The sequence below is a fragment of the Phocoena phocoena genome, chromosome 5 (genome assembly GCF_963924675.1).
Source record: "Phocoena phocoena chromosome 5, mPhoPho1.1, whole genome shotgun sequence".
NCBI lineage: Eukaryota > Metazoa > Chordata > Mammalia > Artiodactyla > Phocoenidae > Phocoena > Phocoena phocoena.
In genome coordinates this window covers 20,010,923-20,038,217 of record NC_089223.1, presented here as the reverse complement: position 1 = coordinate 20,038,217, position 27,295 = coordinate 20,010,923, and the positions used below count along the sequence as shown (strand labels likewise).

At 40.7% G+C, this 27,295-nt stretch overlaps 1 protein-coding gene across 1 annotated transcript in view; it reads left to right on the top strand.

Moving 5' to 3' along the window:
- The window catches only part of MANBA (mannosidase beta), a 117,575-nt gene that overhangs the window by 82,755 nt on the left and 7,525 nt on the right, over positions 1-27,295 (top strand). Inside the window, exon 14 of the mRNA XM_065877569.1 lies at positions 12,809-12,953. Coding sequence (XP_065733641.1) covers positions 12,809-12,953 — 145 coding nt within the window. The remainder of the gene's footprint in view (positions 1-12,808; positions 12,954-27,295) is intronic.

Below are 27,295 nucleotides of genomic sequence, written 5' to 3'. Positions count from 1 at the left end.
AGGAAAACTAATGTTTATAATGTCATTTCCTGTGGAATTAATTCATCACCCATTTAAAAAACTAATGTTTAGAAAAGAAGCTTCCTTGTAAGGTAAATTGGAATGCAAATACCTGCCAGGCTTTGATGAAATAAAAATAAACAACTTATATGACCAGCACCTCATAAAACCAAAATCTCCTTTTGAAGTACAAAGTTCAGTTCTTCTTGCCCTCTTAGTAAACGCTAATCCGAACCCTCCCCGATCTAGGAACTGTTCTGGTTTGTTATGTCGTCACATACATACAGTATTTTTTAACATTAAGAAATTCTTGACATGGTACCATAAATAAATAGGTAGTTTTTAAAACCAAAGTGACTCAGAGTACTAGAACAGATATAATAGCACACTAAAATGGTTTAAAAGTAAAATTAAAAAAAAATCTATCATGGTCTTATTAATTCAAATTAAAAATCAAAGGTGAAGTATCATTTCAGACCCATATACATCAAGATGCCAGTTCTTATAAAAATGTACTTTAGTTGTAAATGCTAGATATGTAAAAATAAAACAAAAATTTTTAATAGATAGGGAAACCAGTAACTTTTGCCATTAAAATTTAAGTTCTTTTAATGTTTTTAATATTAGAGTTGGGGAAAATTCATTAAAGTTAAGTGAAATTAATATAAAATTATTTTAATGTTTTTATTATATTTCATGAACCTGTGAATACACACACATTAAGACTATTTGAGAACCACTGCTTATTTGTGTGGTATTTTTGCTAAACTTGTTTTAGGTTCTGAGAGAGAAGGTAAGAGCCTGTTCCCAATCATATGATCTGCAGTAATGTGTTAAACATCACATTTTAATTTTTGCATCTTAGCATCTGAGAATGTACCAGTTTTTATACAAACTCACGCTCACTCTCCTCAGTTTTCTCCTGTATGAAAACACAAAACCCTGGATGGAAGTTGAACAGAAAACTGTCAGCCAAAAGACTCTTTTTTTGGAAGGTGATAAACTGATGAGAATTTAAAATTTTCAACTATAATATTATCAATTCAGGAAGTTTTTCCTATGTAATATGTAATTTATAAACTTACCTCATAGAATACAAGTTTAAGGATTCTGTTGATATCTGTTCCTTTTAAAGTGTTGCAGTTCATCCTTATTAGTTTTTTGTAGCCAATATTCTATAAAAGTGTCTCAGTTTTGATACATGAAATAGGATGATCCTTATTTGCACACACGTGTGCATGTGTGAACCTTTTCAGCTGTTGTTTTTCATGCTGGCTTTTCTCCTCCCGGCTGTTCGTTTTATTACCGTTACTTTTTTTTTTTTTTTTTTGCGGTACGCGGGTCTCTCACTGTTGTGGCCTCTCCCGTTGCGGAACACAGGCTCTGGACGCGCAGGCTCAGCGGCCATGGCTCACGGGCCCAGCCGCTCCGCGGCATGTGGGATCTTCCCGGACCGGGGCACGAACCCACGTCCCCTGCATCGGCAGGCGGACTCTCAACCACTGCGCCACCGGGGAAGCCCTACCGTTACTTTATTCTACTTCCCCAAACCGCATTCAAAGAACTAACAGAAATAATTGTTCTTTCTGAACTCATGAGCATCAGAGGTACACAGTCAGGAGCCGGTGTAGAAGTGGGATTATTTATTGGCGGTTTTTGTTGGTGATGGCTTTTGTCTGATCCTTTAAGCATGAGCGTCCTATCAGGCATTGGCTGGGAATTGGACTTGTCCTTGTTGATTCTACCTTGGGACTTTTTGATATACTAGATGGGATCTGAGATGAAAGAAATCAGAATTATGATTTCTTTTGTTGTTTGTTTTCCGTGTTGGACTTTCCTGACTGAGTACAGACAGGAAATGTTAGGGTAACAAGTTTTTTCCCCTTACTACTTTGATATTAGAACAATCATCTTTCACCTGTGTATAAGAAGTAAAATCTTTCTTTGGTCCATTTTCTCTGTTCCCACTCCCAGCCCCTGATCTTGTTCTCATAATCTGTCATACTGTTCTGAAGAACTTGCCTGTGTGCCACTTTTTAAGACATTCTGTTAGGCAATTTTTTTTGTGTGCAACTTTCAGAAAAATCTTGGCAGAGAAAGTAAGTTTCTTTACATTTAGATCCTTCCCTAGCTTCTCTTTATCTTACAACCACAAAGGTATCACTTAGGCTCTTACCTCTTTAATTCTTCTAATATTCCAAAATAATCTTGCCCCACCTTTCATTCTCCTACTTTAACCTGTTGTATTGTATTCCAAATAACCTACATACCTAGGCACACTTTTTTTTTTTTAACATCTTTATTGGAGTATAATTGTTTTACAATGGTGTGTTAGTTTCTGCTTTATAACAAAGTGAGTGAATCAGTTATACATATACATATGTTCCCATATCTCTTCCCTCTTGCGTCTCCCTTCCTCCCACCCTCCCTATCCCACCCCTCCAGGAGGTCACAAAGCACCGAGCTGATCTCCCTGTGCTATGCGGCTGCTTCCCACTAGCTATCTACCTTACGTTTGGTAGTGTATATCCTCGCTCTCGCTTTGTCACAGCTTACCCTTCCCCCTCCCCATATCCTCAAGTCCATTCTCTAGTAGGTCTGTAGGCACACTCTCTTAAGCTGTGTCACAAAGACCGCGCTGCTTAGTTTGAGGACTGTCTACACTAACAAATCTGTTGCCAGCGTCCTAGAGAGGAAGCTGGGCTATGGACAGTCGTTACTAACCCCTTAGCTTATAGCCCCCTCTAGTGCTTTCATTTATTCTTCACATATTTGTTGAGCATGTAATGAGGGCTAGAAGTTTGGGGATGTCCTTGAGAGACTCAGAGTCTTTAGGGATCCATTTTATCTACCCATGTTGCAAGTTACTTGATCATAAGAACTAAGAAAAAAAAAGCAGGCTATGCTGTAGGCTCAGGTGTTGATGACACCTGCTACCCTGGAACAGTGTCTTGTTTGGTAAACAGCACTGAGATGTGATGGGGATCCAGGCCATGCTGAGCTTGTAAGTTGGGGGTAGGGTGGGTAAAGGAGGGGAATGAAGGTAAGATTAGTAACATCGTATATTATACATTAGTGTATTATATTTATATGCATCACGTAATTTAACAGTCAAGCAGGCAATTAGCATTCTTTGCGTGTCTACTCAGACACCTGGCCCTGGGGCAGGAAGGTGCCTTGTATACCTTCTCATGTAATCTAACATCTCTAGCCATCTCTGTTACTGTTTCCATTTTAGACATGAGGAAACAGAGGCTCAGAAAGGTTAAGTATTTTTCCCAAGTTCTCAGGGCAATGAATGGAGCAGGTTTCTGCTTTTAAAACTATAATATTAAATCTCTTCGCAATTGAGATAAGGGAAATTCTATAACTACTGAGGTGGTTGGTTGAATTATAACATCAATTTTTAACAGTTAAGTAAAGAAGACTTCAGAAATTTGGCACAATAGAGAATATGAACAAAGCCAAAAGTTAATTCTTCGAAAAGATCAACAAAATTGAAAAACATTTAGCTAGCTTGGCCAAGAAAATAAGCGAGGAGACTCAATTTACTAAATCAGGAATGAAAGAGGGAACATTACTATTGACCTTACAGAAATAAAAAGGGTGATAAGGGAATACTGTAAACAATTCTGTGACAAGTGATATATCCTAAATGAAATGGACAAATTCCTAGAAAGACACAAACTATGAAACCTGACTCAAGAAGAAATAGACAATATGAATAGACCTTTAACAACTAAAGAGATTGAGTTAGTAATTCAAAAACTTCCCTCAAAGATGGCTTCACTAGTGAAATCTAAAAAACGTTTAAGGAAGAATTAACACAACCCTTCACAAACTCTTCAAAAAAATAGAAGAGGCAAAATCACTTCCTAACTCATTCTGTGAAGGCATTGTTATCCTGATACTAAAACTGGACAAAGACATATCAAGAAAAGTACACTACAGACCAATATCCCTTATGAATATAGACAGAAGGAAGTCTTCAGCGAAATAATAATCCAAATCCAGCAGCATATAAAAAGGTTTATATATCACAGTCAAGTGGGATTTATCTCAGGAATGCAGGGCTAGTTCAACATATGAATGTCAATCAATGTAATACACCATATTAATAGAATAAAGGAAAAACAACTACATGATAATCTCAATAGATGAAGGAAAAGCACTAGCCCAAATCCAACACCCTTTCATGATAAGAAAATTCAACAAACTGGGAATAGAAAGGAGCTTCCTTGACCTGAAAAAGAGCATCTGTGAAGAACCCATAGCTAATATCATATTTAATAGTGAAAGAAAGAGAGCTTTCCCCCTAAGATCAGGAACAAGACAAGGATGCCTGCTCTTGTCACTTCTATTCAGCATTGTACTGGAGATTCTAGTCAGCACAATTAGGCAAGAAAATGAAATAAAAGGCATCCAGATTGGAAAGAAAGAAGTAAAATGATATCTGCTGATGAATGATCTTATATATAGAAAACCATAAAAAAATCTACCTAAAAACCTATTAGAACTAAGAATTTAGCAACTTTGCTAAAGTCCTATTGATATAGGATCAATATACAAATATCAGTTGTATTTTAAGCAATAAAAAGTTTGAAAATGAACTTAAGTGAACAATAATATCAGAAAGTATATAATACTTTGGAACATATTTAAACTAAAGAGACATAAGACTTGCACACTGAAAACTACAAAACATTACTGATGGAAATTAAGGAAATGGAAAGACATTCTGTGTTCATGGATTGGAAGACTTAATATTGTGTCAGATCACAGATAGCAGAACTCCCCAAATTGATCTACAGATTCAACACAGCTCCTATCAAAATTCCTACTACCGTCTTTGGAGAAATGGGCAAAGTGATCCTAAAATTTATATAGAAATGCAAGGCACTAAGAATAGTCAAAACAATCTTGAAAAAGAAGAACAAGTTTAAAACACTTCCTGCTTTTAAAACTTACTACAAAGCTATAGTAATCAAGGCAGTGTGGTACTGGCATAAGGACAGACATACAGATTGATTAAAAAGACTTGAGGGCTTCCCTGGTGGCGCAGTGGTTGAGAGTCTGCCTGCCGGTGCAGGGGACATGGGTTCGTGCCCCGGTCCGGGAAGATCCCACATGCCGCGGAAAGGCTGGGCCCGTGAGCCATGGCCACTGAGCCTGCGCATCCGGAGCCTGTGCTCCACAATGGGAGAGGCCACAGCAGTGAGGGGCCCGCGTACTGCAAAAAAAACCAAAAAAACAGAAACAAAAACAAACAAAAAAAGACTTGAGAGTCCAGAAATAAACACATACATCTATGGTCGATTGATTTTCTACAAGGGTGCCAAGACAATAAAATGGAGAAAGAATAGTGTTTTGAACAAATCGTGCTAGAATAACTGAATGTACACATGTCGGAGAATGAATTTGGACCTCTACCTCACACCGTATACAAAAATTAAAATGGATTAAAGATCCAAATGTATGAAACTCTTAGAAGAAAACATAGGTGTAAATCTTTGTGAAGTTTGATTAGGTAACAGTTTCTTAGATATGACACCAAAGCACAAGCAACTGAAGAAAAAAATAAATTGGACTTCATCAAAATCAAAAACTTTTGTGTGTCAAAGGACACTATCACAAAAGTGAAAAGATGATCCACAGGATGGGAGAAAAAATTTGCGAGTCATATGTCTAATAAGGATCTAATGTCCAGAATATATTAAGAACTCTTACAACTCAATAATGAAGACAACCTAATTTACAAATGGGCAAAAGATTTGAAGAGACATTTCTCCAAAGAAAATGACCAATAGGTACATGAAAAGATGCACATTATTAGTCACTAGGGAAATGCAAATCAAAACCACATGAGATACCACTCATGTCCACTAGGATATCTAGAATTAAAAAAAAAAAAAAGAAAATAACAAGTATTGGTAAGTGTATTGGTCAGGATTCTCCAGAGAAGCAGAACCCATATGATATATGTAGACATATAAAAGAGGAAAGTTGTTATAGGAATTGGCTGAAATGATTACAGAGGCTGAGAAATCCTACAGTCTGCCATCTGCAAGAAGGAGAACCAGGAAAGCCGGTGGTATAATTCAGTTTGAGTCTTGAGGCCTGAGAACTGAGGGGCCATTGGTGTAAGTCCCAGAGTTCCAGGGACCAAGAACCAGGAGCTCCAGTGTCGGAGGGTAAAAGAAGCTGTGTCCCAGCTCAAGAAGAGAGAGAGAATTCACCCTTCCTCCCCTTTTGTTTGATTCAGGCCATCAGGCAACTTGATGATGCTCACACACTGGTGAGGACGGACCTTCTTTACGCAGTCTATTGAATCACCAAAAACATCCCCACAGACACACCCAGAAATAGTGTTTACCAGCCATGTAGGCATCCCTTAACCCAGTCAAGTTCACACATAAAGTTAACCGTCACAGTAATGATGTGGAGAAATTAGAAACCTCAAAGGTTGCTAGTGGGAATGTAAAATGGTACAGCTACTGTGGAAAAGTTTGTCAGTTTCTTAAAAAGTTAAACAGTTACCATAGGACACAGAAATTCTACTCTTAGGTATATATCCAAGAAAATTGAAAACATGTTCACACAAAAAGTTGTGTATAAATGTTCATAATAGCCAAAAAGTTAAAACAATCCAAATGTTTATTAGCCAATAAGTGGGTAAACAAAATGTGGCATATCCATACAATGAAATAGTATTCAGCAGAATAAAAAGGTTTGAAATACTGGTACATAATACAACATGGGTGAACCTTGAAAACTTTAGGCTAACTGAAGGAAGCCAGTCACAAAAGGCTATATACTGTATTATTCCACTTATGTGAAATGTCCAGAATAGGCAAATCCATAGAGACAGAATGTAGATGAGTGGCTTCCAGAAGCAGAGGAGAGAGAAGAATGAGCAGGGACAGATGAACCAGTTCAGATTTTAGAGGGTGATGATGCAAACATTCTGGAATGAGGTAGTGGTGAGAGTTGCACAACCTGTGACTACACTAAAAACCAATGAATTATAAATCGTAAAAGAGTGAATTGTATAGTATGAATTATATCCAGTTAAAAAATGGCTGTATTGGAAGATTCTTATTGTCAGGATAATTTTAAGTAAATAAAGTATATAAATACCATCGTATCAGGAGAACTTATCACATGGCTTCTCCTAGTTCCAAGGGTAGAGGGTGTGGTTCTGAGCATGTAGCCCAGCTACAACTCTATCACTCTGGAGGAAGGGGAGAATGGGTTTTTGTAGACAGCAACCTTCATCACAGTGGCAGAGCTAGAATTGGAACCTAGGTCTTGGTGTCCTGGTCCAATTTCTTTTTCCCATACCATGTTTCTCTAAAGGGACTGATTTCATAAGTGTAATCAAGCAAGCTGCTGAAAATAGGCATATTTTGGAACTAAAATTAGATTTGTCTGCTAACAGTGGGACTGAGTAACCTAGGAAATGACTAAGCATTTATCCTTCTCATATATAAAGATTGCTTTCTTTAGGAAAAGATGCATGAATATGTAAATACAGGTACAGTTTTTAAAGGGAAAGAGGCAGTTGCAGAGATTTTTTTTCCCCAGGGAAGTAGGATTGTACATTTTCCCTTAAAGATGGATAGTGGGCTTCTGCATTTTTATGAACAGAGGTGTCATTCATTAGCCCTAACTGGCACCCACTGGTTTGGATAAACCCAGATCCATGTTATAGGCATGGCACCATCCGCCTGTGGAGGGTACTGCATGGTGCACGTGCCAGAACCCGGAGCACTGAAGAGCCTTGGTTATCACTTTCACACTAAATTCAGGTGTGATAGGCTACTAGTTAGAGCTTGCCTAGTGCTCTTTTCCTTTCATTCCTAGCAAGGCTTAGGAGTCCTGCTTGCCTTAAACATTTTTTTAAGTTTAAAAGGATCGCTAATGTTTACCTATTAAACCAGAAAAGGCAAATTACAGCTAGGAGGGCTTCCCTGGTGGCACAGTGGTTGAGAGTCCGCCTGCCGATGCAGGGGACACGGGTTCGTGACCCGGTCCGGGAGGATCCCACATGCCGCGGAGCGGCTGGGCCCGTGAGCCATGGCCACTGAGCCTGCGTGTCCGGAGCCTGTGCTCCGCAACGGGAGAGGCCACAGCAGTGAGAGGCCCGCATACCACACACACAGAAAAAAAATTACAGCTGGGAAATTGTTAGAATAGATATACGGAAATAAATATTTTAAATATTTTTTGCAGGTAGTTCTGAGAATTGAAATAGTTCAGGGACTGAAAACTCAAATGTTTGTAGGGACCAGGCGGGTAATTTAAATGGATGAGAGTCTGAATACTGGGGATTGTGGCAAAATGGAGCATACAGGCCCTGACTTAAGACATTAAACGACAACAAGAAGAAACAAAAAGCACCAGCTCTGTGAGCCAATTAAAACCTGCGTGGGGCTGAGTTCTGCCTGGAGGCTAGCAGTTTATGGCAGCCTCTTGACTGGAACCTAATATAGCAACATGCAACAAGGACTTTAAAATGTGTCATATATTATTATCAAAAGAGACAACAGAAGAGGCAAAGAAATTAATTTGGACATAAAATATTCTTTGCTCTTGTATTTAAAGAAAAAATCTGCAAACCATTCAAATGCCGAATAATTATTGGAGAATGATTCATCAAACTATGGTATAACTGTGGAACCATTTAGAGCACAGAGATATATAGAAAATGCCAGGGCATCACATGGAAATGTACACGTGAAAATTAAGTGAGAGTAGAATACAAAATTATAAACGTATATGAGTTACAGTATATGTTAACAAAGATCAGGCAGGAATTTGGAGCATTGTAAAAAATTTGCCACTCATCAGACTTTTTCCCCCTGAAAAGAAGCTTAAATTCACCATGAAGAAAATGCAGGTCACCTCCACCAAGCCCATCAGTAAAATATCTAATTGTCCTTTAGGTTAGATCCAACTAAGCACAAGCATGACTGTTTCAATAGATATGACTTTGTCCTAGAAGTTTTTATTTTTGCCTGAAAGAGGTGACTTAATTTCCTACTCTGGTATACACTGATGTTTTGTTCCCCACCTCAAAATTCCGATTTTTACTTTTCTCCTGTTCACCCTGTTTTATAAATCTGGATCCAAGGAAACAGATTCCAGTCCCAAACTTCTTGAGTGACGCCCCTCCCTCCATTCTACTCGTGGGTCCACGCTGAGCCAAGTCCCACAGCAGAATATTGCAGGTCCTTTGGCTTCCTTGGTGTATCAGGAATGGCCCGGGCTTTGGAGATACTTCAGATCCTGGAAGTTCCAGAATTGTTGGCCAACACCCAAAGTGGAGTGTCCATGGTGGTCGCCATTTGATGCCCGTGCTTGGCCTGTCAGGGCTGGGCTAGCCCCTCTGGAGTGTCTGGTGATCAGAATACCTCTCCCCATGTGTTCCTTATTGGTGTGATGAGGGCTTCCTCATCTTCTCCTCCTGTGATCCCTTTACACACCGTCCATAAAGCCTTAGCTGATTTTTCAGGAATCTCAGGATGAGAACAGAGACTTGTTGTTCAGTGCCTCGGGTGTGTGTGCTGCAGGGCAGGGACTGTGGCTGGCTTGATTTTGTGCCCATGGGCCAATTTTAGCTTGGTTGGTGGGGACGTTATTTGAGGGCTGAGGTGATTTAAATAAGTTCAGATATTATCAAATTTTAAAAACAAATACAAAGGTTACTTCCCATGCTGATGTGAGGTTAAATCTCTAATGGGCATGCGTTGATAATTGGTGCTGCCCTCAGATCTGTTTCTACTAAGATTTCAATTGGCTGCTTTACCTTCACTGAACTTTCTAGAAATCGCTCCACAACACTGATTTTGTACAATAACTCGACAAACATGTGAACGCTTAATCAAGGGACTTGATTTCCCTGTGCCTAGCTATCCAGGCCTAGAAGTAGATAAATCTCTTTCTTCTTTAGTTCAGACGAGATTGGTATTTTTAGAAGGAACTTGATTAGAGATCCTGAGTCTAATTGTTACTCACCTGGGTCCTTGGACTCTTAATCCGTAGAAATTGATAAGAGGCCAGAGGAGAATTTCAGGCAAGACTTTATCAGGACTCCTGCTGCAGCATGAGGGAGCGAAAACAAGTAACAGGTGCTGTTGGTTCCCTGGCTCCTTAAAGGGGTGAGGCTGGAGGTGGACTGGTGGCTTGGCTGGGAGGTGTAGTTTAGGTGGTCTGCGCGCCCCTTGGTGGTGCTGCGTGCAGGAATCACGCGCAGTACCCTGCTTTTGCTTCTGACACCTCGGAAATGGCAGTTGGTTTGTGGCCTTTTTGTATCTTATTGTTCATAATTTGCTCCCGCTGTGCGTGTGTGCAGTTGGTTTTAGTCCTGTATAGTTTCTTTGCGTTCTGTTGCTTGAGGAGACGTTTGTCCAGGTGCAAGCACTCTGGTAGGGCGTCCCAGGTCCTAGCGTGTCTCATAATTGCAGATTAACTTGACGGTTATAGATCATAGTTCTTAGGCCTGTTTTTCGTATTTCACTCCTTGACTTAGTGCTAGACTAATACATTCAGAGAGTATCCTGTGGTCATTTTGAGCTTGGCACCCTTGCCACTCTGTTCGTGAGATTCTTACTTTCTTTAGACTGTTATCTGCCTGTTATCACGGCTGTGCTCCCAGTGGTCTGGTTCCTGAATGGAAAGGGCATTTCTTTACCTGCTCACAGCTAACATCATCTCTTGCCTAGAAGATTATAATAGATTTCTAAATGGTCTCCCCGAATGCCCTCTAGTCCCCTGACTCCTTTCAGCGGTCAGAGGCGCCTGTTGCCAATGCAAGTCTGATCACTTCACCCTTTAGCTTAAAAGCTTTCTGTGACTTCCAGTTGCCTTTAGGATACATCCCAAACCTTCCCAGGTCTGGCCTCTGCATCCCCACCAGCCTTGCTGCCATTGCTCCCGGCTTTCTGAGTTCAGGCTGCCTTGGCCTTCTTTCAGTTCTTTGCTGTGCATTCTCCTTTCACCACGTGTGTCCTCTCTGGCTGCAGGGTTCTGCCCTCTATCTTTTTCTCTTTCCTGTACTTCGAGGCCAATCTCCCTCCTCAGCTAGACCCATTTCCCCTCCTATCCAGGCTCCTAACATCACACACCTCTCTTTCTTAGCCCTCATTACTGTTTAAAGTTTCCATATATTTGTGTGATTCTTTGGTTAAGGCCTGTCCTCTACACAAGCCAATATGCTCCACAAGGGTGGGCTGTCTCTTTTTTGCTGGGGGCGGGGCTTACCATTACCAGCATGCAACACACACTGTAAGTGTTTATTAAATTTTTATTGAACGGCCGTGATTTCTTCTCGCTTTGCCCTTCTGGAGTTTGACAGCTGTGCCTCATGTAAGTTGTAACTTCATCTGCGACTTCCTCACTAGCCAGCTCTCCTCGATCTAAAGGTCTCGCTTCATTGGAGCTTTTCTTTTTTTTTTTTTTTTTTTTTTTCGGTATGCGGGCCTCTCACTGTTGTGGCCTCTCCCGTTGCGGAGCGCGGGCTCCGGACGCGCAGGCTTAGCGGCCATGGTTCATGGGCCCAGCCGCTCCGTGGCATGTGGGATCCTCCCGGACCGGGGCACGAACCGGTGTCCCCTGCATCGGCAGGCGGACTCTCAACCACTGCGCCACCAGGGAAGCCCCATTGGAGCTTTTCTAGTGTTTTAGGAAGGCATCTGAACTTGGTCTTCTAGTGGCCATATATGCATCCCTCTTTTTCCTCCTCTGTGAAAATCCAGACCCTACTCTAAGGCCGTCCTTTTCTCTGACTGGGGAATCCTTGCAGCTCTGACTGTCTCTCCAGGTTCTCCTTGGTAAGTAAGTAATTAAAGGTCTTGCATGAAGTTTTTTCATGCCTCTTAAATAAGAACTAAATTTACTTGTCTCTTTGTTGCAGTTTACAATCTGTTCTGCTATAAGGAAGGAACTGCATTCATAAGAAGTTTTACATTATCAAAAGGCATGATATAAAAAACAACTGCTTGACTAGAAGAAAGGGGTTAGGGATTTGACAATATCAGAGTCATAATATAGTTCTTTTTCTATAGAATTATTTTCTAATAAACTATTTTCTTAATAGCCACGAAAGTGTTAGTAAAACCGGTCACTGCCCACAACTTAGTGTTTGCTCTGGAATCACAGTCTTTGTTTTCCGTCATTGCCTCCACTATCGTTGGCAAAGAACCTTTTACACCATCCTGTTTCCACGATTACCTGATTACCCATTGTTAAGCCCAATACCAAGCTTCTCCCCAGACCCAGCTGCTACAGACAACAGCTTCTCATACTCAGGGGTTGGTTCCAGATCTAGTATAATGATGGTATATATAATGGTAATGAAATTCCCAAATTTATTCAAGCCTATAATTTTCTCAGATCTAGACAGCCTACCTCAAGCAAAAACACCTGTGTTTTTTTTTTAAATCTTGCAATGGACTGAGCTTCTCTTTTTGAATAATCTTTTTTTAAGGTTGAAGTGTAGTTGATTTACAATGTTGTAAGTTTCTGGTGTACAGCAACATGATTCAGTTATACATATATATTCTTTTTCATATTTTCCATTATGGTTTATTACAGGATACAGAATATAGTTCCCTGTGCTCTACAGTAGGGCCTTGTTGTTTATTCTATATATAGTAGTTTGCATCTGCTAGTCCCAAACTCCCAGTTCAACCCTCCCCCTGCCCCTTGGCAACCACAAGTCTGTTCTCTATATCTGTGAGTCTATTTCTGTTTTGCAGATAAATTCATTTGAAAAACACCTGTGTTGTAATGTTTTCCCCTGAATCAGGTGATGCAGGCCCAGTGTGTCAAAACAGAAACTGAATTCTACCGCCGCAGTCGCAGCGAGATAGTGCATGGAGAAGGGCACACCATGGGGGCACTTTATTGGCAGTTGAATGACATCTGGCAGGCTCCTTCCTGGTCTTCTCTAGGTAAGTGTTTCAGTATTCTTTGTGTGAGTGAGAGAAAGCCATACCTGTGGGGAGAGGCACTGAGAGAGCACAGAGCTGGTAGGGTCAGATGAACCCAAGCAGGACTCCAGGGAGAGGAGGCTGTCCAGCTGCTGGTCTCGGAGCTGCGGCCTCCTCTCCCACCTTCACAGTCTTTCCAGGAGCCTTAGAGGCAGCCTCGCTACGAGTTCTGAGCTGTGCAGTCGCAAAAGCAGGCGAAGGAAGGGAAAGATTCATGCGTGAAGATCTCAGCCATGTGTCTTCTGATGGTTGCTTAGAATTTTGACTTTACTTAAGAGGACTTTCCAGGGCAAAAGGAGATTGACATAAGCACCCCTTCTTCTGTTTAGGAGAATCCAACCACAGGAAAGTTTGGCCCAGCTGAGTGTTAAAATGTCCCTTTGCTGACTCCCCTTCAAGTCTGTCAGGTCATCTTTCTTTCGCCCTGTTGATCTCTTGGGGGAAAGGGAATTGAGTGAGAAATCCAAGTAAGAAGGGTTATCAGGTGAACATGTCTGTTCAATGAGGAACAGGTGAGATGGCTGACATGGTGCTTGCAGTTTGAATTATTTCATCTATTTTCGTGCATTAAAAAAAAGGTGTATTAATGAATGTTGGCCTTCACTAAGAGGTGATTTGAAGCCAAGTTCAGTTAATGATATGAACAAAAGTTTTGAGTCAAAAATGAGGCAAGGCCGTAAAGTAAGAAGGCCATTTTGCTGGGTGAGGCTCTTAAACAAGCTGAGAATGCAGAGCACAGAGTTCGTTCCCCACATGCTTTGAATAAGTGCTCATCACCTCTGCAGGGAACTGCAGTCTTGATCAGGTTTCCCTGATCAAACTCTTTATCTACACCAACCAGAGAAAAGGGTATTTAATGAGAGTCAGGAGATAGATGCTAGGGGAATAGCCTTTCTGGGACGCTTAAACCGGAGAGAGAGATGTTGTTCAGAGGTACTTGGAGGCTGAGCCTGCTTCCTGTCTGCGGATGCGGCGGTGGTCTTCTGAAGCTGAGTTCGGTTCAAGGAGTGGGAGAGCCCAGGCTTTGTAACTCTTCCCTTAAGTGACCCTATGTTCTTCAGAAAGGATTTCAGAGTATGACGTCAGAGTAAGAATTTGTCTGCCTTCTAAACTCTGGCAGGACAGTGCATTCGAGGAGAGGGTCACCATCTCCTGGGGGTGTCATCGTTTAGTAACTAAGGTATGTATCACTGAGACCTTTTGCTTCAACTGCTGTTCTCTTGAATGTCTTTTGTTTGTGGCCTTGATTGCTACAACCACGCATTTGAAGTCTTTCTCCTGTAATGGATGCCACACGTGAGAGTGAGTAAGTTATCTCAGGTCCAAGCCACTTTCCATTTATCAGAAAACTTTCCAAATATAAGTTCTAGTTCATTTCATAGATCTAATTGGAAAGGCCTCTCCACCCTTCCCCTCTCATTGTTATTTATTTTTGTTTTTGCGGTACGCGGGCCTCTCACTGTTGTGGCTTCTCCCGTTGTGGAGCACAGGCTCCGGAAACGCAGGCTCAGCGGCCATGGCTCACGGGCCCAGCCGCTCTGCAGCATGTGGGATCCTCCCGGACCCGGGCACGAACCCGTGTGCCCTGCATCGGCAGGCGGACTCTCAACCACTGCGCCACCAGGGAAGCCCTCTCATTGTTATTTTTAAGGGGAAATACTAAGAGTTGGAATTGAAGTGCTGGAGAGTTGAACTTTTGCAAAACCTAAAGAAATTAGTTCTAGCTGAACCTCAAAACCGTGTTCCTTCATCTCAGCAGCTTGCACGGGTGAATTCTAGAAGTGCTCCCCCATTCTCTCTCCCCCTCTCTCCCACCCGCTTTCCCTCATCTTACTCTCTCACCCCCTGCTCTCTCTCCCTCTCCCTGTATACCTTTCTCTGAAGCTGTCTGGTGATGCAGTGTTTTGTGGAGAAGGATCTTCTTTCTGAAATAGAGGCACGTTGAAATATTTTTTGGTTTGTGGGTTTAGCATACCAGAGATGCCAACAGGGCACCGGATTCTGCAGGTTCTTGAGAGCTTCTAATTGTATTTGAGGAATTGTCATTAATTGTCATGCGTTTGGGTGTCCCCCTCCAGTCTGAACTTACCAGCCATATTTGTGATTGTGGTTGCTTTGTTTCACTCAGAGGATTTTGTGCCTATGGGAAAAGGAGACTTTGAGTTCTAAGTAAGTTTATTTTTTAAAAAAAATTTAATTTAATTTATTATTTATCTATTTTTATTGAGGTATAGTTGATCTACAATATTAGTTTCAGGTGTACAATATAGTGATTCAAAATTTTATAGATTATACTCCATTGAAAGTTATTATAGAATATTGGCTATATTCCCTGTGCTCTACAGTATAGCCTTGTAGCTTATTTATTTTATACATAGTCCTTTGTACTTCTTAATCTGCTGTCCCTATGTTGCACTTTGCTCCTTCCCTCTCCCCACGAGTAACCAATAGTTTGTTCTCTATATCTGTGAGTCTGTTTCTGTTCCATTCATCCATTTGTTTCGATTTTTAGACTACACATATAAATGATAACATATAGAGTATTTGTCTTTCTCTGTCTGACTTATTTCACTAAGCATAATACCCCCCAGGTCCATCCATGTGTTGCAAATGGCAAAATTTCATACTTTTATGGGCAATTAATATTCCATTGCATATATATATATAAATATATATATATTACCACATCTTCTTTATCCATTCATCTGTTGATGGACACTTAGATTGCTTCCACATCTTTGCTCTTGTAAATAATGCTGCAGTGAACATTGGGGTGCATGTATCTTTTCGAATTAATGTTTTTATTTTCTTTGGATATATACCCAGGAGTGGAATTGCCAGGTCTTATAGTTCTATTTTCAGTTTTTTTTGAGGCACCTCCATCCTGTTTTCTATAGTGGCCGCATCAATTTACATTACCACCAGCACTGTAGGAGGGTTCCCTTTTTCTCCACATCCTTGCCAACATTTACTCTTTGTGGTCGTTTTGAATATAGTCATTCTGACAGATGTGAGGTGATACCTCATTGTGGTTTTGATTTGCATCCCTGATGATCAACAACACTGAGTATATTTTCATATGCCTGTTGGTCATCTGTATGTCTTATTTCGAAAAATGTCTATTCAGGTCTCCTCCCCATTTTTTTTTTTTTTTTTTTTGCGTTACGCAGGCCTCTCACTGTTGTGGCCTCTCCCATTGCAGAGCACAGGCTCTGGACACGCAGGCTCAGTGGCCATGGCTTACAGGCCCAGCCGCTTCGCGGCATGTGGGATCTTCCTGGACCGGGGCACGAACCCGTGTCTCCTGCATCGGCAGGTGGACTCTCAACCACTGCGCCACCAGGGAAGCCCTCCTCCCCATTTTTTGATTGGGTTGTTTGTTTTTTCTATATTGAGTTGTATGAGCTGTTTATATATTTTTGTATATTAACCTCTTATCGGTCGTATCATTTGCAAATATTTTCTCCCAATCAGTAGGCTGTCTTTTCATTGTGTTTATGGTTTCTTTTGCTGTGCAGAAGCTTTTAAGATTAATTAGATCCATTTGTTTATTTTTCCCTTTGTTTCTTTTGCCTGAGGAGACAGAGCCAAAAAAATATTGCTACAATTTATGTCAGAGTATTTTGCCTGTGTTTTCCTCTAGGAATTTTATGGTTTCTGGTCTTACATTTAGGTCCTTAATCCAGTTTGAGTTTATTTTTGTAACTGGTGTGAGAAAATGTTCTAATTTCATTCTTTTACATGTAGCTGTCCAGTTTTCCCAGTACCATTCATTGAAGAGTGTGTCTTTTCTCCACTGTATATTCTTGCCTCCTTTGTTGTAGAGTAATTGACCATAAGTGTGTGGGTTTATTTCTGGGCTCACTATTCTGTTCTATTGATATATGTGTCTGTTTTTGTGCCAGTACCATACTGTTTTTTTTTTTTTTTTTTTTAAACATCTTTATTGGGGTATAATTGCTTTACAATGGTGTGTTAGCTTCCGCTCTACAACAAAGTGAATCAGCTATACATATACATATGCTCCCATATGTCCTCCCTCTTGCGTCTCCCTCCCTCCCACTCTCCCCATCCCACCCTTCCAGGCTGTCACAAAGCACCGAGCTAATATCCCTGTGCCTTGCGGCTGCTTCCCCCCAGCTATCTACCTTACTACGTTTGTTAGTGTGTATATGTCCATGACTCTCTCTCGCCCTGTCAAAACTCACCCTTCCCCCTCCCCATATCCTTAAGTCCGTTCTCCAGTAGGTCTGCGTCTTTATTCCTATCTTACCCCTAGGTTCTTCATGACATTTTTTTCCCTTAAATTCCATATATATGTGTTAGCATACGGTATTTGTCTTTTTCTTTCTGACTTACTTCACTCTGTATGACAGATTCTAGGTCTATCCATCTCATTACAAATAGCTCAATTTCATTTCTTTTTAAGGCTGAGTAATATTCCATTGTGTATATGTGCCACATCTTCTTTATCCATTCATCCGATGATGGGCGCTTAGGTTGTTTCCATGTCCTGGCTATTGTAAATAGAGCTGCAATGAACATTTTGGTACATGACTCTCTTTGAATTTTGGTTTTCTCAGGGTATATGCCAAGTAGTGGGATTGCTGGGTCATATGGTAATTCTATTTGTAGTTTTTTAAGGAACCTCCATACTGTTCTCCACAGTGGCTGAACCAATTCACATTCCCACCAGCAGTGCAAGAGTGTCCCCTTTTCTCCACACCCTCTCCAGCATTTATTGTTTCTTGATTTTTTGATGATGGCCATTCTGACTGGTGTGAGATGATATCTCATTGTAGTTTTGATTTGCATTTCTCTAATGATTAATGATGTTGAGCATTCTTTCATGTGTTTGTTGGCATTCTGTATATCTTCTTTGGAGAAATGTCTATTTAGGTCTTCTGCCCATTTTTGGATGGGGTTGTTCGTTTTTTTGTTATTGAGCTGCATGAGCTGCTTGTAAATTTTGGAGATTAATCCTTTGTCAGTTGCTTCATTTGCAAATGTTTTCTCCCATTCTGAGGGTTGTCTTTTGGTCTTGGTTATGGTTTCCTTTGCTGTGCAAAAGCTTTGAAGTTTCATTAGGTCCCATTTGTTTATTTTTGTTTTTATTTCCATTACTCTAGGAGGTGGGTCAGAAAGGATCTTGCTGTGATTTATGTCATAGAGTGTTCTTCCTATGTTTTCTTCTAAGAGTTTGATAGTTTCTGGCCTTACATTTAGGTCTTTAATCCATTTTGAGCTTATTTTTGTGTATGGTGTTAGGGAGTGATCTAATCTCATACTTTTACATGTACCTGTCCAGTTTTCCCAGCACCATTTATTGAAGAGGCTGTCCTTTCTCCACTGTACATTCCTGCCTCCTTTATCAAAGATAAGGTGTCCATATGTGCGTGGGTTTATCTCTGGGCTTTCTATCCTGTTCCACTGATCTATCTTTCTGTTTTTGTGCCAGTACCATACTGTCTTGATTACTGTTGCTTTGTAATATGGTCTGAAGTCAGGGAGCCTTATTCCTCCAGCTCCTTTTTTCGTTCTAAAGATTGCTTTGGCTATTCGGGGTCTTTTGTGTTTCCATACAAATTGCGAAATTTTTTGTTCTAGTTCTGTGAAAAATGCCAGTGGTAGTTTGATAGGGATTGCATTGAATCTGTAGATTGCTTTGGGTAGTAGAGTCATTTTCACAATGTTGATTCTTCCCATCCAAGAACATGGTATATCTCTCCATCTATTTGTATCATCTTTAATTTCTTTCATCAGTGTCTTATAATTTTCTGCATACAGGTCTTTCGTATCCTTAGGTAGGTTTATTCCTAGATATTTTATTCTTTTTGTTGCAATGGTAAATGGGAGTGTTTTCTTGATTTCACTTTCAGATTTTTCATCATTAGTATATAGGAATGCCAGAGATTTCTGTGCATTAATTTTGTATCCTGCTACTTTACCAAATTCATTGATTAGCTCTAGTAGTTTTCTGGTAGCATCTTTAGGATTCTCTATGTATAGTATCATGTCATCTGCAAACAGTGACAGCTTTACTTCTTCTTTTCCGATTTGGATTCCTTTTATTTCCTTTTCTTCTCTGATTGCTGTGGCTAAAACTTCCAAAACTATGTTGAATAAGAGTGGTGAGAGTGGGCAACCTTGTCTTGTTCCTGATCTTAGTGGAAATGCTTTCAGTTTTTCACCATTGAGGATGATGTTTGCTGTGGGCTTGTCATATATGGCTTTTATTATGTTTAGGAAAGTTCCCTCTATGCCTACTTTCTGGAGGGTTTTTATCATAAATGGGTGTTGAATTTTGTCGAAAGCTTTCTCTGCATCTATTGAGATGATCATATGGTTTTTCTCCTTCAATTTGTTAATATGGTTTATCACATTGATAGATTTGCGTATATTGAAGAATCCTTGCATTCCTGGAATAAACCCCACTTGATCATGGTGTATGATCCTTTTCATGTGCTGTTGGATTCTGTTTGCTAGTATTTTGTTGAGGATTTTTGCATCTATGTTCATCAGTGATATTGGCCTGTAGTTTTCTTTCTTTGTGACATCCTTGTCTGGTTTTGGTATCAAGGTGATGGTGGCTTCGTAGAAGGAATTTGGGAGTGTTCCTCCCTCTGCTATATTTTGGAAGAGTTTGAGAAGGATAGGTGTTAGCTCTTCTCTAAACGTTTGATAGAATTCACCTGTGAAGCCATCTGGTCCTGGGCTTTTGTTTGTTGGAAGGTTTTTAATCACAGTTTCAATTTCAGTGCTTGTGATTGGTCTGTTCATATTTTCTATTTCTTCCTGATTCAGTCTTGGCAGGTTGTGCATTTCTAAGAATTTGTCCATTTCTTCCAGATTGTCCATTTTATTGGCATAGAGTTGCTTGTAGTAATCTCTCATGATTTTTTTTATTTCTGCAGTGTCAGTTGTTACTTCTCCTTTTTCATTTCTAATTCTATTGATTTGAGTCTTCTCCCTTTTTTTCTTGATGAGTCTGGCTAGTGGTTTATCTATTTTGTTTATCTTCTCAAAGAACCAGCTTTTAGTTTTATTGATCTTTGCTATTGTTTCCTTCATTTCTTTTTCATTTATTTCTGATCTGATTTTTATGATTTCTTTCCTTCTGCTAGCTTTGGGGTTTTTTTGTTCTTCTTTCTCTAATTGCTTGAGGTGCAAGGTTAGGTTGTTTATTCGAGATGTTTCCTGCTTCTTAAGGTGGGCTTGTATTGCTATAAACTTCCCCCTTAGAACTGCTTTTGCTGCATCCCATAGGTTTTGGGTCGTTGTGTCTCCATTGTCATTTGTTTCTAGGTATTTTTTTATTTCCTCTTTGATTTCTTCAGTGATCACTTCATTATTAAGTAGTGTATTGTTTAGCCTCCATGTGTTTGTATTTTTTACAGATCTTTTCCTGTAATTGATATCTAGTCTCATGGCGTTGTGGTCGGAAAATATACTTGATACAATTTCAGTTTTCTTAAATTTACCAAGGCTTGATTTGTGACCCAAGATATGATCTATCCTGGAGAATGTTCCATGAGCACTTGAGAAAAATGTGTATTCTGTTGTTTTTGGATGGAGTGTCCTATAAATATCAATTAAGTCCATCTTGTTTAATGTATCATTTAAAGCTTGTGTTTCCTTATTTATTTTCATTTTGGATGATCTGTCCATGGGTGAAAGTGGGGTGTTAAAGTCCCCTACTATGAATGTGTTACTGTTGATCTCCCCTTTTATGGTTGTTAGTATTTGCCTTATGTATTGAGGTGCTCCTATGTTGGGTGCATAAATATTTACAATTGTTATATCTTCTTCTTGGATCGATCCCTTGATCATTATGTAGTGTCCTTCTTTGTCCCTTTTAATAGTCCTTATTTTAAAGTCTATTTTGTCTGATATGAGAATTGCTACTCCAGCTTTCTTTTGGTTTCCATTTGCATGGAATATCTTTTTCCATCCCCTTACTTTCAGTCTGTATGTGTCTCTAGTTCTGAAGTGGGTCTCTTGTAGACAGCATATATAAGGGTCTTGTTTTTGTATCCATTCAGCCAATCTGTGTCTTTTGGTGGGAGCATTTAGTCCATTTACATTTAAGGTAATTATTGATATGTATGTTCCTATTTCCATTTTATATATTGTTTTGGGTTCGCTACTATAGGTCATTTCCTTCTCTTGTGTTTCGTGTCTAGAGAAGTTCCTTTAGCATTTGTTGTAAAGCTGGTTTGGTGGTGCTGAACTCTCTCAGCTTTTGCTTGTCTGTAAAGGTTTTAATTTCTCCATCAAATGTGAATGAGATCCTTGCTGGGTAGAGTAGTCTTGGTTTCAGGCTATTCTCCTTCATCACTTTCAGTATGTCCTGCCACTCCCTTCTGGCTTGTAGGGTTTCTGCTGAGAGATCAGCTGTTAACCTTATGGGGATTCCCTTGTGTGTTATTTGTTGTTTTTCCCTTGCTGCTTTTAATATGCTTTCTTTGTATTTAATTTTTGACAGTTTGATTAATATGTGTCTTGGCGTGTTTCTCCTTGTATTTATCCTGTATGGGACCCTCTGTGCTTCCTGGACTTGATTAACTATTTCCTTTCCCATATTAGGGAAGTTTTCAACTATAATCTCTTCAAATATTTTCTCAGTCCCTTTCTTTCTTTCTTCTTCTTCTGGAACCCCTATAATTCGAATGTTGGCGCGTTTCATGTTGTCCCAGAGGTCTCTGAGACTGTCCTCAGTTCTTTTCATTCTTTTTTCTTTATTCTGCTCTGCAGTAGTTATTTCCACTACTTTATCTTCCAGGTCACTTATCCGTTCTTCTGCCTCAGTTATTCTGCTATTGATCCTATCTAGAGTGATTTTAATTTCATTTATTGCATTGTTCATCGTTGCTTGTTTCATCTTTAGTTCTTGTAGGTCCTTGTTAACTGTTTCTTGCATTTTGTCCATTCTACTTCCAAGATTTCGGATCATCCTTACTATCATTATTCTGAATTCTTTTTCAGGTAGATTGCCTATTTCCTCTTCATTTGTTAGGTCTGGTGGGTTTTTATCTTGCTCCTTCATCTGCTGTGTGTTTTTCTGTCTTCTCATTTTGCTTATCTTACTGTGTTTGGGGTCTCCTTTTTGCAGGCTGCAGGTTCGTAGTTCCCGTTGTTTTTGATGTCTGTCTCCAGTGGCTAAGGTTGTTTCAGTGGGTTGTGTAGGCTTCCTGGTGGAGGGGACTAGTGCCTGTGTTGTGCTGGATGAGGCTGGATCTTGTCTCTCTAGTGGGCAGGTTCACGTCTGGTGGTGTGTTTTGGGGTGTCTGTGGCCTTATTATGATTTTAGGCAGCCTCTCTGCTAATGGGTGGGGTTGTGTTCCTGTTTTGCTAGTTGTTTGGCATAGGTTGTCCAGCACTGTGGCTTGCTGGTCGTTGAGTGAAGCTGGGTGCTGGTGTTAAGATGGAGGTCTCTGGGATATTTCCCCCGTTTAATATTATGTGGAGCTGGGAGGTCTCTTGTTGACCAGTGTCCTGAAGTTGGCTCTCCTACCTCAGAGGCAGAGCCCTGACTCCTGGCTGGAGCACCAAGAGCCTTTCATCCACACAGCTCAGAATAAAAGGGAGAAAAAGTAGGGAGAATTAGTAGAAGTATGAGTAAAGAAAGAGGGAAAGGAGGAAAGGAAGGAAGGAAGAAAGAAGCAAAGAAGGAAAAAAAGGAGGGAGGGAGGGAGGGAGGAAGGAAGGAAGGAGGGAAAGAAGGAAAAAAAGACAGAAAGAAAGATGATACAGTAAAAATAAAATAAAGTATAATATAGTTATTGAATTAAAAAATATTTAGAAAAAAAAAAAAGGGACGGATAGAACCTTAGGACAAATGTTGGAAGCAAAGCTATACAGAGAAAATCTTACACAGAAGCATACACATACACCTTCACAAAAAGAGGTAAAGGGGGAAAAATCATAAATCCTGCTCCCTGAGACCACCTCCTCAATTTGGGGTGATTCGTTGTCTAAAGGAGGGAGGGAAGGAAGGAAAGAAAGAAAGAACGAAGGTAAAGTATAATAAAGTTATTACAATTAAACTTAATTATTAAGAAAAAGAATTTTTAAAAAAAGTCATGGACGGATAGAGCCCTAGGACAAATGGTGGAAGCTAGAGTATACAGACTAGATGTCACACAGAAGCATACACGTACACATTCACAAAAAGAGGAAAAGGGAAAAAAAATCATAGATTTCGCTCCTAAATTCCACCTCTTCAATTTGGGATCATTCCTTGTCTATTCAGGTATTCCACAGATGCAGGGTATATCAAGTTGATTGTGGAGCTTTAATCCGCTGCTTCTGTGGCTGCTGGGAGAGATTTCCCTTTCTCTTCTTTGTTCTCACAGCTCACAGGAGCTCAGCTTTGGATTTGGCCCTGCCTCTGCGTGTAGGTCGCTGGAGGGCGTCTGTTTTTTCGCTCAGACAGGACGGGGTTAAAGGAGCCGCTGATTCGGGGCCTCCGGCTCACTCAGGCCGGGGGTTGGGGGATGGGGGAAGGAGGGGCACTGCGTGCGGGGCCGGCCTGCGGCGGCAGAGGCAGCGTGACGTTGCGGCAGAGGCCGGCGTGACGTTGCACCAGCCTGAGGCCCGCTGTGCGTACTCCCGGGGAAGTTGTCCCTGGATCCCGGGAACCTGGCAGTGGCGGGCTGCACAGGCTCCGCGGAAGAGGGGTGTGGAGAGTGACCTGTGCTCGCACACAGGCCCCTTGGTGGCGGCAGCAGCAGCCTTAGCGTCTCCCGCCCGTCTCTGGGGTCCGCGGTTTTAGCCGCGGCTCGCGCCCGTCTCTGGGGTTTGCGCTTTCAGCCGCGGCTCGCGCCCGTCTCGGGGGCTCGCGCCCTCAGCCGCGGCTCGCGCCCGTCTCTGGGGTTCGCGCTTTTAGCCGCGGCTCGCGCCCGTCTCTGGAGCTCCTTTAAGCAGCGCTCTTAAACCCCTCTCCTCGCGCACCAGGAGACAAAGAGGGAAGGAAAAGTCTCTTGCCTCTTCGGCCGGTGCAGGCTTTTCCCCGAACTCCCTCCCGACTAGTCGTGGTGCACTAACCCCTTCAGGCTATGTTCAAGCCGCCAACCCCAGTCCTCTCCCTGAGCTCCGTCCAAAACCAAAACCCGAGCCTCAGCTCGCAGCCCTGCCCGCCCCAGTGGGTGAGCAGCAAGCCTCTCGGGTTGGTGAGTGCTGGTCGGCACCGATCGTCTGTGCAGGAATCTCCCTGCTTTGCCCTCCGCACCCGTCGCTGTGCACTACTCCGCGGTCCCGAAACTCCCCCCTCTGCCTCCCGCAGTCTCCGCCCGCGGAGGGGCTTCCTAGTGTGTGGAAACTTTTCCTCCTTCACAGCTCCCTCCCACTGGTGCAGGTGCCGTCCTTATTCTTTTGTCTCTGTTTTTTCTTTTGCCCTACCCAGTTACGTGGGGAGTTTCTTGCCTTTTGGGAGGTCTGAGGTCTTCTGCCAGCCTTCAGTAGGAGTTCTGTAGGAGTTGTTCCACGTGTGGATGTATTTCTGGTGTATCCGTGGGGAGGAAGGCGATCTCCGCGTCTTACTCTTCCGCCATCTTCTACCATACTGTTTTGATGGCTAGCTTTGTAGTACAGTCTGAAGTCTGGGCGCATGGTACCTATAGCACTATTCTTCTTTCTCAAGATTGTTTTCACTATTTGGGATCTTTTGTGTTTCCATACAAATTTTTAGAATTATTTGTTCTAGTTCTGTGAAATATGCCATTAGTATTTTGATATGGATTGCACTGAATCTGTAGATTGCCTTGAGTAGTATGGTCATTCTAACAATGTTAGTCCTATCTATGAACACGGTATCTGTTTCCGTTTGTTTGTGTTGTCTCCAGTTTCTTTCATCAGTGTCTTATAGTTTTCCATGTACAAGGTATTTTCCCTCCTTAGTTAGATTTATTCCTAGGTATTTTATTCTTTTTGATGTGATGGTAAATGGGATTGTATACTTAATTCCTCTCTTATAGTTTGTTGTTAGTGTATAGAAATGCAACAAATTTCTGTATATTAATTCTGTACCCTTTGACTTTACCAAATTCATTGATGAGCTATAGTAATTTTGGTGCTGTCTTTAGGATTTTCTTTTTTTTTTTCATGTAATGCCTGAAACATTTATATTAACATATTTCCATACAAATAACCCAAAGAAAGTTTAGTAGTAGTTGTTTTTTTGTTTGTTTGTTTTTTTATACTGCAGGAGGATTTTCTAAGTATAGCATCGTGTCATCTGCCAACAGTGACAGTTTTCCTTCTTCCTTTCCAATTTGTATTCTTTTTATTTCGTTTTTTTTGTCTGATTGCTCTGGTTACGACTTCCAATACTATGTTGAATAAAACTGGGAGAGTGAGCATCTTTGTCTTGTTCTGATCTTAGAGGAAGTGCTTTCAGCTTTTCACTGTTGAGTATGATGTGAGCTGTGGGCTTATCATATGTGGCCTTTATTATGTTGAGGTATGTTCCCTCCATACCCATCCATTTATGGTAAAACATAAATGGATGTTGAATTTTGTCAAAAACTATTTCTGCATTCATTGAGATGATCATATGGTTTTTGCCTGGTTTTGGAATCAGGTTGATGCTGGCCACATGGAATGAGTTCAGAAGCTTCCTTACTCTTCCATTTTCTGGAAAAGTTTGAGGAGGACTGGTATTAATTTTTCTTTGAATGTTTGGTAGAATTTATCAGTGAAGCCATCTGGTCCTGGACTTTTGTTTTTCGGGAGGTTTTCTGGTTAATTTTTTTAAAAAAATTATTTATTTATTTTTGGCTGTGCATGGGCTTTCTCTAGTTGCGGCGAGGGGGAGCTACTTTTTGTTGAGGTGTGTAGGGTTCTCATTGCAGTGGCTTCTCTTGTGGAGCGTGGGCTCTAGGTGCATGGGCTTCAGTAGTTGTGGCATGTGGGTTCAGTAGTTGTGGCTCACGAGCTCTAGGGCGCAGGCTCAGTAGTTGTGGCCCATGGTCTTAGTTGCTTCACGGCATGTGGGTCTTCCTGGACCAGGGCTCGAACCTGTGTCCCCTGCTTTGGCAGGTGGATTCTTAACCACTGCACTACCAGGGAAACCCTTTTGGGAGGTATTTGATTACTGATTCAGTCTCCTTACTAGTAATTGGTCTGAAATAAAAAACAAGATTTTTTATTTCTTCATGATTCAGTCTTGGAAGGTTATATGTTTCTGGGAATTTATCCATTTCTTCTAGCTTGTCCAATTTGTTGGTGTGTAGTTGTTCATAGTAGTCTTTTATGATTCTTTGTACTTCTTTGGTATTAGTTGTATTGTCTCTTGTTTCATTTTTTATTTTATTGATTTTGAGCCCTCTCTCTTTCTTTTGTGGTAAGTTTGGCTAAAGTTTTTTCAGTTTTGTTTATCTTTTCAAAGAACCAGCTCTTGTTTTCAGTGATCTTTTTCTATTTTTTCTTTGTCTCTATTTTGTTTATTTCTGCTCTGATCTTTATTCTTTCTTTCCTTCTACGAACTTTGGGTTTTGTTTGCTGTTCTTTTTCTAAGTTCCTTTAGGCGTAGGGTTAGGTTGTTTATTTGCAATTTTTCTTGTGTTCTGAGGTAAGCATGTATCACTGTAACCTTCCCTCTTAGAACTGCTTTTGCTGCCTCCAATAGATTTTTGGATCATTCTGTTTTTGTTTTCATTCATTTCCAAATAGTTTTTGATTCTTCTTTGTCTTTGGTGACCAATTGGTTGTTTAGTAAAATATTATTTAGCCTCCACATCTTTGTGTTTTTTGCAGTTCTTTTCTTGTGGTTGATTTCTAGTCTCATAGGGCTGTGGTTGGAAAAGGTGCTTGATATGATTTCAATTTTCTTAAATTTATTGACTCTTGTTTTGTGGCATATCGTGTGATCTGTGCTAGAAAATGTTCCATTTACACTTGAATCAAATGTGTATTCTGCTGCTTTGGATGGAATGTTCTAAATATCTATTAAGTCCATTTGGTCTAATGTGTCACTAAAGGCCAGTGTTTCCTTATTGATTTTCTGTCTTGATAATCTGTCCATTGATATACGTGGGGTATTAAATTCCCCTACTCTTACTGTGTTACTGTCAGTTTCTCCCTTTGTGTCTGTTAATATTTGCTTTATATATATAGCACTTCTATGTTGGGTGCATAGCTATTTACAATTGTTATATAGGATTGATCCCTTGGTCATTATGTAATGTCCTTCTTTGTCTCTTGTAGCAGTCGTTGTTTTAAAGTCTCTTTTGTCTGATATAAATAGTGCTATCCCAACTTCTTTTGATTTCCATTTGCATGGAATACCTTTTTTCATCCCCTCA